Source organism: Schistocerca gregaria, chromosome 7 (assembly GCF_023897955.1).
Source record: "Schistocerca gregaria isolate iqSchGreg1 chromosome 7, iqSchGreg1.2, whole genome shotgun sequence".
In the NCBI taxonomy this organism is placed as follows: domain Eukaryota; kingdom Metazoa; phylum Arthropoda; class Insecta; order Orthoptera; family Acrididae; genus Schistocerca; species Schistocerca gregaria.
The window spans coordinates 394,174,345-394,188,909 of record NC_064926.1 but is presented as its reverse complement, the minus strand read 5'-3'; the positions used below and the strand labels follow the sequence as shown (position 1 = coordinate 394,188,909).

The 14,565-nt window shown below is 40.7% G+C and overlaps 1 protein-coding gene across 2 annotated transcripts in view; it reads right to left on the bottom strand.

Annotated features, from left to right (window-relative positions):
• LOC126281242 (ubinuclein-1) overlaps nucleotides 1-10,158 on the bottom strand; it is a 338,292-nt gene extending 328,134 nt beyond the window's left edge. The window contains exon 1 of one of the 2 annotated variants that reach the window (XM_049980023.1): nucleotides 9,870-10,158. In XM_049980023.1, coding sequence (XP_049835980.1) covers nucleotides 9,870-10,034 — 165 coding nt within the window. In that variant the 5' untranslated portion in view covers nucleotides 10,035-10,158. The remainder of the gene's footprint in view (nucleotides 1-9,869) is intronic. The other variant, XM_049980024.1, reaches the window with a different exon arrangement.
• Between the last annotated feature and the right edge of the window lie 4,407 nt (nucleotides 10,159-14,565).

Here is a 14,565-nt window from a genome sequence, read left to right as displayed (position 1 = left end):
CACATTTCTGTCTATGCTCAGTGAAGTGTATCCTCATATCACAATATTCACTTAAGAACTGCTACATATGGAGAAGACAACATCACTGTAACACTCCAATTCCTTGCTACAGGAGAGAGTTAGGTTAGGTCTCCAATCTTCTTAATCTATTTTTTGTATTCAGGGTGCCTCACATTGTAAAGCACCTCATCAGCTTTATACACCTCTATTAATTTTGTAGTTGTTGGTACACACCAATTGTATTTACCGGCAATATTTATAAAAACACTACAGATGACAGAACACTGCAGCGATGCTAGTGTCACATTGCAGTGAACAGAAGACGAGCAACTTCTTTGATCAAATATACAGCGAGGCCCTAGATTTGATCAAATATTTGACGACATTTGACAAAGTTCTCTATTACACCATCATCAAATTTATTTGGCAAAGATATTTGACAAAAATATTGGACCAAGAAATTTGATAGTGTAATACCGGCCTTATAAAGGAGCCCTAAGTGGGGCCATGGGGAGTTGAGCAACATATTAACCCAAAAGTGAAGTAATGGTATGGATAAAAAGCTTTAGGAAGCATCAAAAGCCCCACTCTTAGAGGAAAAATAAAATGTGATGGTGCCAACCAGTGCTGTATCCCTCACACAGGTAAAAAAAAAATTGCAGTGAAATGATGGCATTCAGAAAAATCCCATCAGATTTCTAATTTCAGCTTAACCGAATAGTCAGTTATGAATTGTCTCGCCACATTGAACAGGGAGTGAAATGCCCCACAATATGAGACTCAGCACAACCCCCACACTACTATTCATTCAAGCATTTTGTGGAACAACAGTGGTGAGAGTAATCAGTCAGCAGCTGTTGATGGACTTAGGGTGAGTGACACCTCTCACTGATAGTAGGGGTAATTTGTGGACTGTGCAGCACTGAGAAACAACTGCTGTGACGACACCCTCTCTCCACTGAGAATGTGAAACGCATAGCTAAACATTTTTGTCAGATGAGTGAATGGCCATCAAGTAATTCATGAAATGTATGACTAACCAGGTGTCTACACAATTAACTGTCAGCAATGTGAGAAGTTTCACCACACACCAACCTGGGAAGAAACTGAAAACAAGGTTCCACGAGTATAAACAATAATCAGTCTCACAATAGGTACCATTGATGAAAATAAGAAATTAGTTTTAAAGAGCAAAACAACTTGAACTATATGATTTTCTTAGAAAATTTCTCTGTTGGCTTTCACAAACCTGTTATAGTTTCATATCCCCCCCCCCCCCCCCCCCCCGGTTTGTCATCATAACTAACATTATTGTTTGCTTTTGTAACCTTAAGAGATCACCTAACATACAGTGGATCTAGTCAGATAACTTTTATCTGATACAGTCTGCTACCACTTAATGCCAAAGAATTTTTTTTTTTTTCATTACACAATTTCCTTGTATCAGTACCTCTGTGTGTTTGGTATGCAACTGCACGGCAGATGGGTTGTAGGCTATTATGTTCTGTAAATTTTTACCCAAGTGATAACTGTTTCTTTTTTAATCAAGAAAAAGTTGCTAAATATTCAAATGATTTACTAATCTTGTAGATGAGAGATATGTCTTAGGTCATGAACTTCCTCGAACCCTCTAATAATCACAGCCTCCAGAAGAATATTAAGTCAAAAATATTTCGGCTGACATACAAATTTTAACATACATGTTTATGCTTCCATACATTCTTCTTTTTCTTTTAGTGTTCAACTCTGACGTTTGTTTCCAACAGAGCACCATTCCTCTCTTCTGTCTGCCTTCCTATTCATTTCCACATGTGTGTTACATGCAACGTCATTCATGATCCATTGCATGTATGATATCCGATAACCTGAGTCGTCCCCCCCCCCCCCCCCTCACCCAGATTCCTTCCCTCAATAGCACCTTCTGCTATTGTTCCAGTGATATTGCATCATAGAGTTTGGCTCTCATTGTTTGGATGTGCCTCCACAGAGATCTGGTTTCCTGTACTTTTCTAAGCACCTCTTTCCCAGCTTCTACCATGTCTTGTGATTTTGCTTCACAGGTAAGTAAACTCCTCTATCACTTCCACCTCCTCTCTTCCAATTCTCATTCTCAGAGGTTCATATACTGCTCCTGTACTGCATACCATCAATTTAGTCTTTTTCTTCGTTATTCTCATTCCATACTGATTGCCTATAATTTTTTCCATTGTTCTGAGGACTTCCTCTAGATCTTCCTTTGGCTCTGTGACTATAGCAATATCATCAGCATAACTAGCATGTTTATCTTCTGCCCATTAATTCTGATCCTCACCTCAGTAGTTTCTCAAACTTAGTCTATAGCTTCCTGGATGTAAGCATTGGATATAAGAGGAGATAGAGCACATCCTTGCCTTACCCCTTTTCTAATCTTTGCTTCCTGTTCCTGATGACAGTCCTAATCACTGCCACCACATTTTTATAGAAACTGAGTATCACACGGACGTCTTTGTACTTTATTCCACTTTTCCTCTGCACTCTGAACATCTCTTGCCAGATAACGTTATCGAATGCCTTTTCTATGTCTACAAAGGCATTATAAGTTAGTTTATTTTTCTGCAATTGCTTTTCGATAACGAGTCTCAGTGCCAGAATCGCCTCTCTTCAATTCTCTTCAGAACTATTTTTTATGAGAATTTTTGATGCATGTGATATTAGGCTTAGAGTTTGGTACTGTTTGCATTTTGTACCTGCTGCCTTCTTTGGTATAGGAACAATGATACATTTCTGAAGTCTGTCGGCGTTCTCCTGTGTTGTAGATGGACCTAATAAGTTTAAGCACCATCATTTTCACCAGCTTTTTTTATTGCGAGGGTCACTCCATAAGAAATGCACACTATTTTTTTAAATCCCTCTTTTATTCTATATGTTTGAAAGTTTTACAGTGTGTAGATACATCGTTTAGGAACAATATTTTCATTTTTCCACATAATTTCCATCCCTCTCAACTGCACCATCTTGGAACCAGTGCCTGTATACCAGCACAGTAAAATTCTGGACCAACTTGTTGGAGCCACTGTTTGGCAGCGTGCACAAGGGAGTCATCACCTTCAGACCTTGTTCCACGAAGAGAGTTTTTCCAGTTTCCCAAAGAGATGATAGTCACATGGAGCCAGGTCAGGATTTTCAGGCAGGTGTTTCAGTGTTGTCCATTCAAGTTTTGTGATAGCTTCCATGGTTTTTTGACTGACATGTGGCTGTGCATTGTGCTGCAACAACAAAACATCCTGATTTTGCTGATGTGGTCAAACACGACTCAGTCGAGCTTGAAGTTTCTTCACTGTCATCATATATGCATCAGAATTTATGGTGGTTCCACTTGGCATGATGTCCACAAACAAGAGTCTTTCGGAATCTAAAAACACTGTAGCCCTACCTTTTCCAGCAGAAGGTGTGGTTTTGATTTTTTTTTTTCCTTGGGTGAATCTGCATGATGCCACTCCACTTATTGCCTCTTCGTCTCTGATGAAAAATGATTGGAGCTATGCTTCATCACCTGTCACAATTCTTCCTAGAAATTCATCTCCACCATTCTCGTACTGTTCCAAAAGTTCGCTGCATACAGTTTTTCTTGTTTCTTTGTGAGCCACTGTCAACATCCTGGGAACCCATCTGTCACAAACCTTTTTTAATGCCAACACTTTCAGTATTCTGCAAACTCTTCCTTCCCCTATCCCAACATAGCATGACAATTCGTACATTGTGCTGCGTCTGTCAGCAGTCACCAATTCGTTAACACTCTGCACATTGTCTGGAGTGTGTGCAGTACGAGGCCTGCCACTGCGAGGACAATCCTCAATTTGCCGAGCCCGCTTTCATCACGTAACCTACTTGCCCACCGACTAACTGTACTGTGATCGACAGCAGCATCTCCATACACCCTTTTCAACCTCTTGTAGATGTTTCCCACTGTCTCGTTTTCACAGTACAGGAATTCTATGACAACATGTTGCTTCAGATGAACATCAAGTGCAGCAGCCATCTTTAAGACATGCTGTGACGGCGCCACTCACAGGAACAGGTTGAACTAAGTTTGAAAACAAGCAGGAAGGATAAATCTACACACTGTAAAACTTTCACACATGCAGAATGAAAACTGTATTTTTACAAAAATAGGGTGCATTTCTTTTGGAGTGACCCTCGTAGTTCTGCAGGTATGTCAACAATACCCGTTGCTTTGTTGTCCCGTAGTTCTTTTAGAGCTTTGTCAAATTGTTCTTGCAGAATGTCAGCTTCGTCTACTTGTTCTTTTCTTCCTATTACTTCCTCCGAAAGAGGTGTTCCAGCATACAACTCTTATGTATTCTTCCCATCGCTTCACCATGTCTTTACTGAATAGCATTTTCCCCTCTTTCTTTTCTATTGTGCCCGAGAGTGTTGTTCTACGTTTGTTAAAAAAATTGATCTGCCTTCTGTAGGTTAAATCAGTTCTTCCATTTTGCATATTTTCTTCCACTTCCCTGCACATTTCTTAAAGAAAATTTTCCTTTTGATTTCATAGCTTCTCTATTAACTAAATTCCTTAGTCTTCTGTATTCAGCTTTTCTTTGTTCATCAGTTGCATTTTTGTATAATCTCCTGTTTTCTATAATCTCAATAATATCTGCTGTAATCCATTTCCTCTTGTTTTTGGGTTCAGTCCTACCAACTATCTTCTCTGCTACTTTGTATATACCAGTTTTAATTTGATCCCAGTCTTCATTTATTCCACCACGTTGAAAATTCTTAGCTAGGTTGTGTTTCATGAGCATAGTGCTTTGCCAGTCCCTTAGTTTTCAGTTTTTCTAGTTCCCATTTAAGTTTTACTGGCTTCTTCTTCAAACTTTTGAATCTCAGTGAACTTTTCATCAGGACCAGGTTATGATCACTGCCTATGTCTGTAGATGGATAGCTCCTACAATCTATTATCTGGTTCCTACAAACCTACATCATACATACAATGTATCCATACATTAAGTATAATTTTTTCTTACACCTTTTTCCATACACTTCCTTCTTAAAATCTCTCTTCCACTTCCTTGTCTTACTCCTTAATGACACTACATACAGGGTGTACATAAAGTCCGAGAACACTTTCAATTATTTACTGCACAAGAACCAAACACTGTATAGATATCATACATATGTCATTTAGAAGAGAAACTACGAACGTTTTTCTTTTCCATGTATACTGCCACAGCTTACTTTGGCAATTTGCTGAAAGTCAGTGCTAGTCACAAACATGGCGAGTTCAGGTGAGGAACAAGCTTTCAGTAGGTTGGAATCAACAAAGAGCAAGTGTGTTACAGTTGTTCAGTGCATGTTTAGAACCAAGTAAGGTAAGAAGCGACCAACAAGGAAGGCCATTTACCCCTGACAGAACACATTCGTTATGATGGATTGATTGTGCCCAGCAAAGAGAACTGGACGGAATGGCAAGAATTCAAATACCGTATTTACATCTACCGTGTCACTCAAGGTTCACGTATCAAATATTTGTAAAAACACTTTCAGAGTTTCTCCTCAAAATGCAATATGTATGACATCTGTACAATGTTTAGTTTTTGTGCAATATATAAGTGAAAGTGTTCCCTGACTTATGTACACCATGTACTTTTGATGGTCCTCCCTCTCAGTATACATACATTTTTTATTTTTATTATTCTACAGGTATCTGGTGTACAACAAAAATGTAGCATTCACTTCTTATTTTTACTGTTGGTTTTAATGCAAAACACAATTTTGAAAACACTATTACAGATATTGGCACAATAATTTATATAGAAAACATCATTCGTCTCTGGCACACAGTCCTTTGCAGGTGGCTCTGGTACAAGGTGGAATCTGGTGCATGGTATGGGGAAAGTGGGCAAAGCTGCGGGTCAAAGACACGGTCAGGTTCACATGAGAAGAATGACAGGAGAGGATGAGTATGGGACACGGGTGGCAAAGAGGAGGGAGAGGGTACAGAGGGTGGGTTGAGATGAAGTATGGCAAGGGTATATGGGAGGGTGGTTGGGTTGGTGGAAACGAAGACAGACACACAGTGAGCTGGCAGAATCAAAGGTGTGGAGATGAGGGCATGACTACAGTGCAAGAGGAAGCACGAAGACAAGGGTATTGATACGAGAGCCAAGAGGAAGGCACATATACTGAGGCAGGAAGTGATAGCCCATGGCCCACATACGAAGTAAATTTGCATGCTGGTAAATGGGGTGGGTCAGACACAGTAAATGAGTTGGGAACAGGTAGCTAAAAGACTGTTCAGGGGTTCAGGAGAGAGAGAGAGAGAGAGAGAGAGAGAGAGAGAGAGAGAGAGAGAGAGAGAGAGAGAGAGAGAGAGTGGGAGGGCAACAAGTGCGGCAGTGGGGGAGGGCCACAAGCGCTGCCACACCGTTTGGAAGGGTTAGCAGTGCTGCCACAGGGACGAGGTGAGGACCTGCCGCACTGGTGCGAGGAGGGTGTGCCGGCCGGTGGGGAGGGAGGGCCACGCAACAGAGGCATGGTCAGGGGCATGCGGTAAGGGGGAAGGTAAGGACCAGTCTCTGTGGGAAAGTGCTGACGCTGATCTTCAGACAGAGGGGGGGGGGGGGGGGGGGGGGGGGGAAACCAGTCTCTGAATAAAGACATGCGAGGTGGGAGTCCATCCTAGGATCTCTAGGGGCATGGTAGGTGAGTGGAATGGTCTCCAGAGAAATTAGGGCCAAGGGGACAGACCAATGTCCAAAGTAGAGGGTGGCAGAGCCGGGGAGAGAGCGTGGGTCGCCAAGGGGGGCGGGAGCCGGGGAGGGAGGGGGGGGGGGCGAAGGAGAATTGGAGGCATGGCGGAAAGGGGCAGTCGGAGGAAATGGAGACAGGGTGAAAAGGGACAGTCAGAGGAAATCGAGGCAGGGGAATTGGAGGAAATCGAGGCAAGGGGAAAGGAAAAGTAGTAACGGAGGAGGGTGAGAAGAGGAGATTGGGACTTTATGGGAAGAGGTTAGTGGGAAGTGGACGAAATGGAGTTGAACTGCACTGAGGGGTAAAGGCTGCGAGTTTGATGTGTGGTTGGAAAGGGAAAAGATATATGTGGAGAGAGAAAGTGGACAAATATATGTGGGTACGGAAAACTAATGGGATAAGGGTGAGAGGGAAGGCGTGATGAAGGCAAGAGTGTGGAGGGGGGGGGGGGGGGAATATTAAAGGTGCTTACACACACACACGAGAGAGAGAGAGAGAGAGAGAGAGAGAGAGAGAGAGAGAGAGAGAGAGAGAGAGAGAGAGAGAGAGAGAGAGGAGAGAGAGAGAGAGAACTTTAAGAAGATCATCGCCCACATTAGCATGTCTGTTTTTGTCTTCTGAAGATTTCTTTGTGCTGGCACTTTTCCCCGCAAACTATGAAGAGGGAAAGGAAGCATTGGAAAGGGATGGATGGATGTGGAATTAAGTATAACAGATTTAGAGATCCAGAGACAAGGGTAATGGAATCATCAATCTACAATCAAGTGTTTTGAAACAAAAGAATGGTTTCCTAAAACATATAAGAATGCTACATTACAAAAAATATGAGTGCCATCAAATACTGAAATATTTTATTTAGTGCATTTACAATTCTCATCTCATGTCGTTTTTTATGTTTAGACTCACATAATTGTGGAAGCTATAACGCAACAAGAATATATTGTTTTCCAATTATTCCACAGCTTCATGTGTACATGTCAATTTTTTTCTCCCATCAGATCAATGAAAATTTGCACAATTTCTAGTTGACAACAGCGCTTGAAGGAAGCTATGGTGGTTTATTTATCCAGTGTCATATCATAATAGACAGGAACTTAAACTGTTATGCTATAAACAATCGACATGAGGATCAATCCGCTTTCCTAACTTGCCTTTCGCTGTCTCAACAATAAAAAAAATTATATGGCCACGCTATCAACAATAAGATATACTCCATCATCACGCGCCTTTTCTCCGTTATTGTTGTGACCGAAAAATTAAATGGCATTTTTGAAACCACTGCAACTAAATAATAAACTTATGCGGAACTGAACAATTAAATGCTATTGAACATTCTCGATGATTACTGCGAAAACTGATCCTTCTTGTACAGTTCGTCTAGGCTGTTTTTGTTTTTGCGATAGGCCTACATATGAAAATAACTCAGTTCCTCCCCATATATTTGGCAATGGGCATTTTTGAAAACTACTTGACTCCACATCCTAAAAAAAAAACTTTCAGGCAGCTGATACATTTATCGCCTTTACCTCTCGTCAATTCTCGTAAAGAAATTAATACAGTAACCCTCGTTCTTAAAATTTGTATACCATGACGGCACAGCTAACACTATATTAGTTTATAATAGCGCCTTTCCGTCGTGCGTGCCTTTAAGAAAGTCCAAAATGGGTGACAGCATGTCCCTACAACAATAATTTGAATCAGTTTTGCTCCTCCATCAACAGCCTGATAACTCAAATATGTCTGCCTCTGGTACTACACTTTGCGATTGCTGACTACTATGCCGGACAGACAACTAGAACACAGCATCTGGTTTCAGTGGTTCACCGTCGCTCACATGCGCTCGCGCATCCATTTCTTCGTAGGGCACTTCGGCTCAATGCCATTCCCTAGCCTCCGCGGCTTCCAACCGCATCTCTAATAATGTAAATAATCGATTCGTAAAAATATACAAAGATCACAACTTGTTTTGTTTTTTCCTGTGATCACGCCCACTTTCGAGTACAGGAGTTTCACTTACATGCTATTCTTTCCTGCTACGCCAATTAGTTTCGTCCTACGCACACCCTTCCAATTTTTTTTATCCGTAGCATATGCTCTTACAACATATTTCGCCAAAAATAACTTTTTCTTCATTTTAATTCTGTACTTGAAACGTTCGGTCTCTTACGTTCCCGGCTGGTACCTGGCTGTAAAAGCACTACACACCTCGATATAAGGTGTAAAGAAACAAAGGCTCTACCATGCACTATTCTAATACGGCAATTATTAAGTTTGATTATATATCAACTTATTTCCGGAGCAATCAGAAAGTTTTAAATTTTTCGCACTGTATTCCCACAACATGTAAACAAAAATATTCACGACAATGTTTGCATACAACTTTACGCGTCTTGACATTTTGGTTTCATTATATCTTGTTTCGCAAATTAAGTTTTTACTCGCTTTTCCTTTTGATTCAAATGCCACTAGTATTGCTTCAAACTCGTTCGAATTTTTGGACATTCTCAAATTCCTACTGCGACTGCCGCTTACTTAACAACAGGCACATATTTCAATTAGCATTAAAGTAATCTTATTTCTATGCTAATCTCTCGTCAATAATAGTATTTTTCTATGAATCCATTACTTTCAGCCTCGAACTGAAACGCAACGCCATTCTCGCAGATGGTGTAAAATCAGATCGATGTACGTTGCAGATTATTACCAAAAACACTAAATTATAGATTCAGTTTTCTTAAACGACAGGAAGCAGAGGCTGTCAATCTTTACTGCATTAAGAATTACACTAAATGCTGAAAACGCGAAGTTCCAATGACACTTCTCCTGGTGTCACTTTTCTTTATCTATTATTAAAGCGTAAACTTTCCTATTCCTTTCAAATATGGCGTCTGGTCGCCAGAGCATTCGTAGTGTATTATTACGAACAGCAGGCGACATATCAACCTCTCAAAAGAAGGCCGAACAGACGCATACTACATGAGATGGCATCACACCTTCACGTCAGAAAACTATAGTTTTATAAAAAAGAATGACAACAAATTTGCCTAACACCTCATTTTAGATAATAGCAAGGACACATCATCACTCTGACGTCTTGGCTTCGAGGAACACGACCATTTTCAGTGATAACTCACCTCTGCGGAACGGAGCAAATCCCTGTAGTTGAACTCAGGACATGCTTCTTCCGTCGACTCCCCAAGTGTAATAGTAAAACGTATTGTTTTGGAAACTTCTTTCACTTTTTTCTCCTTTTTATTAGTACCGATAGACGTCAAAGTACCCTGTTTCTGTTCTGACATTATACACTAGCTATAGCGGCATCGCGGACAGAAGTATCTCCAGTTTAACGCCAACATATTTAAACAACATGCAAGCACAACGCCATCTTGTACTCAACTGTTAAAATGTGCGCGGTAGTATGGTGCGCAGTAAACATTACGTTGCATTATGGGTAAAACTAGCCATGGCAGTAGGCACATGACACAAATTTTGCGTTTTAACAAAGTTGCAAGGTAACAGCGTTCATGATTGAATCATTTAAGATAACCTGTGCCCTGCGGAGAATTCCCCTTGTTTCAAAAAATGGCAGTAGTGTAGCTAATGCGTTGCGATAACCTAATCAACAGCAAGTTGACAGTAGCAGACGATTTCACAAATGAACGTTATTATAATTGCAGTTGATTTCTGTGTCATGTATAGTAATGTACGAATGAAAATATTATTAGTGTCTTAGCGTATTAATAAGTTTTCCTCTTATCTTGTAAGAAAGGGAAAATTAGTTGTATTAATACTGATAAAAATATGCTGCACATCTCCCTTAGAAAATAATCACATATTTCTTATTTTATGGCAGTCGCGATTCACAAAGCTAATACTGCAAACAATACAGAATTTGATATTGGTTGTTATAAACACGACAGTTTGGTGTTGGAAATAACCTGCGGTAAGTTAAGTGTGGGGCGCTTCCTCGCTAGTACAACTCCTTACCAATATACATACCGTATGTTTTTCGCCAACATCAATTTCCAATAAAATGTAACGCATGTTATTTGTTCAGGTATCCGTGCCGTTTTTAAGAATATGGTAACCCCAGAGTGACTCTGTACGCGTTATTAGCAATTAAATGTACCTGTACTAAACATAAAAACTATAGAGCCCTAGGGAAATTAATAAGTATTCAAGGCACACTCGTTGAATCATAGTTCCATAAATAGAAAATAGTAACGTTCATCACACACACTCACACACACACGCACACACACAGAGAGAGAGAGAGAGAGAGAGAGAGAGAGAGAGAATATGGGCATCGCTGTAACAACCCGCATTTAAGTCTTGGGACACACCACACCTGTCCTTAACTTACAGTAGTAAGAGGGCAACTCCATAAACAAAAGTCAAGGAGCCCTGAACGTAATAAGGAATGAACCAAGTAAAGTGTCCCTTCAAAAGGAAGATATCACACAGAACCAGTACAACATGAGATCTCCTAATCCACAACAGATTGCTAATTTTTCTGGCAGTACTATGCAGATTCTACAAGCATAGACTGTTTGTTGCAATATGCCCACAGGAACATATTTTATTGGTCAAGTGATGACAGTTAATTGTGGTTTTAACAAAGATTGGACAGTCCTTCAGCATTCTATAATGGCTTCCTATACCATATGACATAGTATAACAGCAAAAACAGTCAATAATTGACCAAATTATTTAATTAGATAGATAAAAAGCTCTACACACCAAGTGGCGGCAGAACACACATGTAAAAGACTGTTGTAATTGGCAAGCTTTAGGAGCCAGTGGCTTCTCCTCCAGGCGGAAGGGTTGAACTGGAAGTAAGAGTGTTGAAGGAAAAAGACTGGAAAGGTCTAGGAAAAGGTGTAGATTTCGGGAAAGTCACCCAGAGCTGCGGGTCAGGGGAGACTTACCGGACAGGAAATAGTACTATACACACCGGAAGATGCAACTTAAAAATTGCAAACCAGTTATGTGAGTCTCTAATCAACATCAGTAAATACAGCTATTGAGAACTATTGGACTTTTCATTCAGCTCTAAATTTTAATTGTTTTAACACCTGTATGTAAACATCTGTTATAATGTATGAATAGTCAATCAATTATGCCGATTGAAGATTGAGGATACTGTAAACAGAGTACAAAACAAGCAAATTTTTCTATGTCCTCAGTCCATATTTTTTAAACAGTTCCAGATGAAATAATTTGTATTGCAACAACTTTTAAGAAAATGCTTTCAAGAATTGATGGTATTCCACTCTCGTCATAAGGCAATGCACGTTTCCTGACTAAAAATTGTCATAGTGATCTCTATACTTAGGAAGGGAGAGCAGTCAAAGTAAACTTAAAAGAAGGGCCAAGTATATCACATTAGAAGTACTGCATTTAGATGGTTCAGCTCATGCCGGTCAAATAAAAAACAGCAAATATAAATAAAACATGAGCTAAAGGGAAGTAGCAAGACATATTCCTCAGATGAAGAAAATTTTTCAGAAATCCTGCAAATCAAGTACAAGTGGTTCTAAATAAAGCTACAGTGCAAATAAAGGGATGGCTATAACTAGTAACTTTGTAATGAGCTGCTAAAGACTGAGAGCCCTTACACCAAAATATCTCTGAGGTATCCCTGAAAAACCTGACAATGTTTGTTGTTGAAGTTCTGGTTCACCCTGTATAGGCAAAACAAATGCATCACTAAATAAAATATGTTATAGTATACGTTTGCTGTTGGATGAAACAAGTTTTCACACTGTGCAAATTTCCTATTTTGCCCACTCCTAGACCACTCTTCAGCTGTTGTTATTGTGGTCTTCATTCAGAATACTGGTTGGGTGTAGCCATCTATACTGGTCTATATTGCCCAAGCTTCTTCATCTCTACATAATTACTCCCACACTTTCCTCATTTACGAAATTGTAATTCCATTATGTGCCCTAGGTAGTTAGTTTCATGTTCCGTGGGTCATTTTTCACGATAAATCGTAATGATGTAGAATGAGTCATTTTAAATTCATGGTTCAAATTAATATGTAAATATGGCTACATCTGAACATTTATGAGTCAAACAATAGAAACTCTAGTTTGCAATAACAACAATATTAGGAAAAGGATAGGGTTTTGGTGGGCCATACAGGGACTGGCTAGTGGTCTGGGAAGACTGTCAGGTACATTGTTGGGAGATGGAAGGAAAATGGGGAGTGGAAAAGCAGAGGAGCAGGGTCGGGATAAGGCAGGTGGGTGCAGTGGCAGAGGGCGGGTGAGGGTAATGGTACATGAAAGGGGAGGAAGTGATAGGGACAGAGGGAGCGGAAATTGTTGGGTGAAGGTGGGGGGAGAGCAGGTTACCGTAGGTTGAGGCCAGGATAATTTCAGGAGGGGAGAATGTGTTGTAAGGATAACTCCCATCTGCTCAGTCCAGAAAAGCTGGCAGTGCAGGAGAGGATCCAGATGGCCTGGGTTGTGAAGCAGCCATTGAAATCAAGCACCTTATGTTCAGCTGTAGCTTGTGCCACAGTTTGCTGGTGGCCATTCATTCCGATGCAGTGATTGCAGCAGAGCTGGTATATGATATGGTTGCTTTCACAGGTGGCCTGTGACCAGACTATAATAGGAAGTGCTTAGTGCGTGAATTGGGCAGGTCTTCCACCTGGGTCTTCCAGAGGTGCATGATCAATGTTGCAAGGGGTTACAATTGAGAGTGGCATAGGGGTGGACTAGGATGTTGTGGAGGTTGGGTGGGCAATGGAACGCCACATTTGGAGGGATGGGAAGGTTCTAGGGTAGGATATCCCTCATTTCAGGACGTGATGGTAGATAATCAAAGCCCTGAAAAAAGACGTGGTTCAGTTGTCCCATTTCAGGGTGATGTTGGGTGACAAAGGAGGCACTCCTTCGAAGCTCGCTTTTAGAGGCAGTGGGAGGATTTGAGTGTGTGGGGAAATGGCATAGGAAAATTATTGCACACCAGGTCAAGGGAATAGTGCTTGTCCGTGAAGGCCGTGGTGGGACCTACAGCATACTGGGAAAGGGAGTTCTTGTCATTGCATATACACTGTCCCCAGGTGGCCAGGCTGGATGGAAGGAATTTTTGATGTGTAACAGTTGTCAAAACTCAGATAATGTTTGTCCTCGGTGGGTTTAAAGTGGACAGACGTGTGGATGAAACCGTTAGAAAAGGGTGGTCAACTTCAAGGTGGTCAGGAGAGAAGGCGTTGAGGTTGTGAAGGAATGAGGTTAGGGTGTCTTGGCCCTAAGTCAAGATGATGAAGATACCATCACTGAACCTGAAACAGACCAGGGGTTTGAAATTTGGGAGGCTAGGAATGTTTTCTGTAGATGGCCCATACATAAGATAGCATGAGGGGGGGGGGGGGGTACCATGCAGTTTCCATGGCCATGCCGTGTTTGTATACCTACCTTTCACAGGAGAAATATTTATGTGTAGGATAAAGTTAGTTAGGTGTCTCCCTTAGATTTGCAATGGCTCTTAAGTGCAAATGTAGTTGAATTAAGTTGTTTTAGGAGTTCCAAATTGCACTTTTTCCAGTTTAAATTCTTAGCAGCAAGAGCTCCTAAGAATTTTGAAGTTTTCACCCTATTTATTATTTCCTCAGCAAGAATTTCAATTATCGCTGTTGTAGTACCCATAGATGTGCAGAACTTAATGTATTGTGACTTTTCAAAAGTGAGGGTGAGACCATTCACAGAAAAACAGTCAATGGTACTTTTAATGATACTGTTTGCCATTTCTTCTATTTCTGTATGTGTGCTTGGATTGATTACAATACTAGTGATATTGTATATTAGACAGAAGATC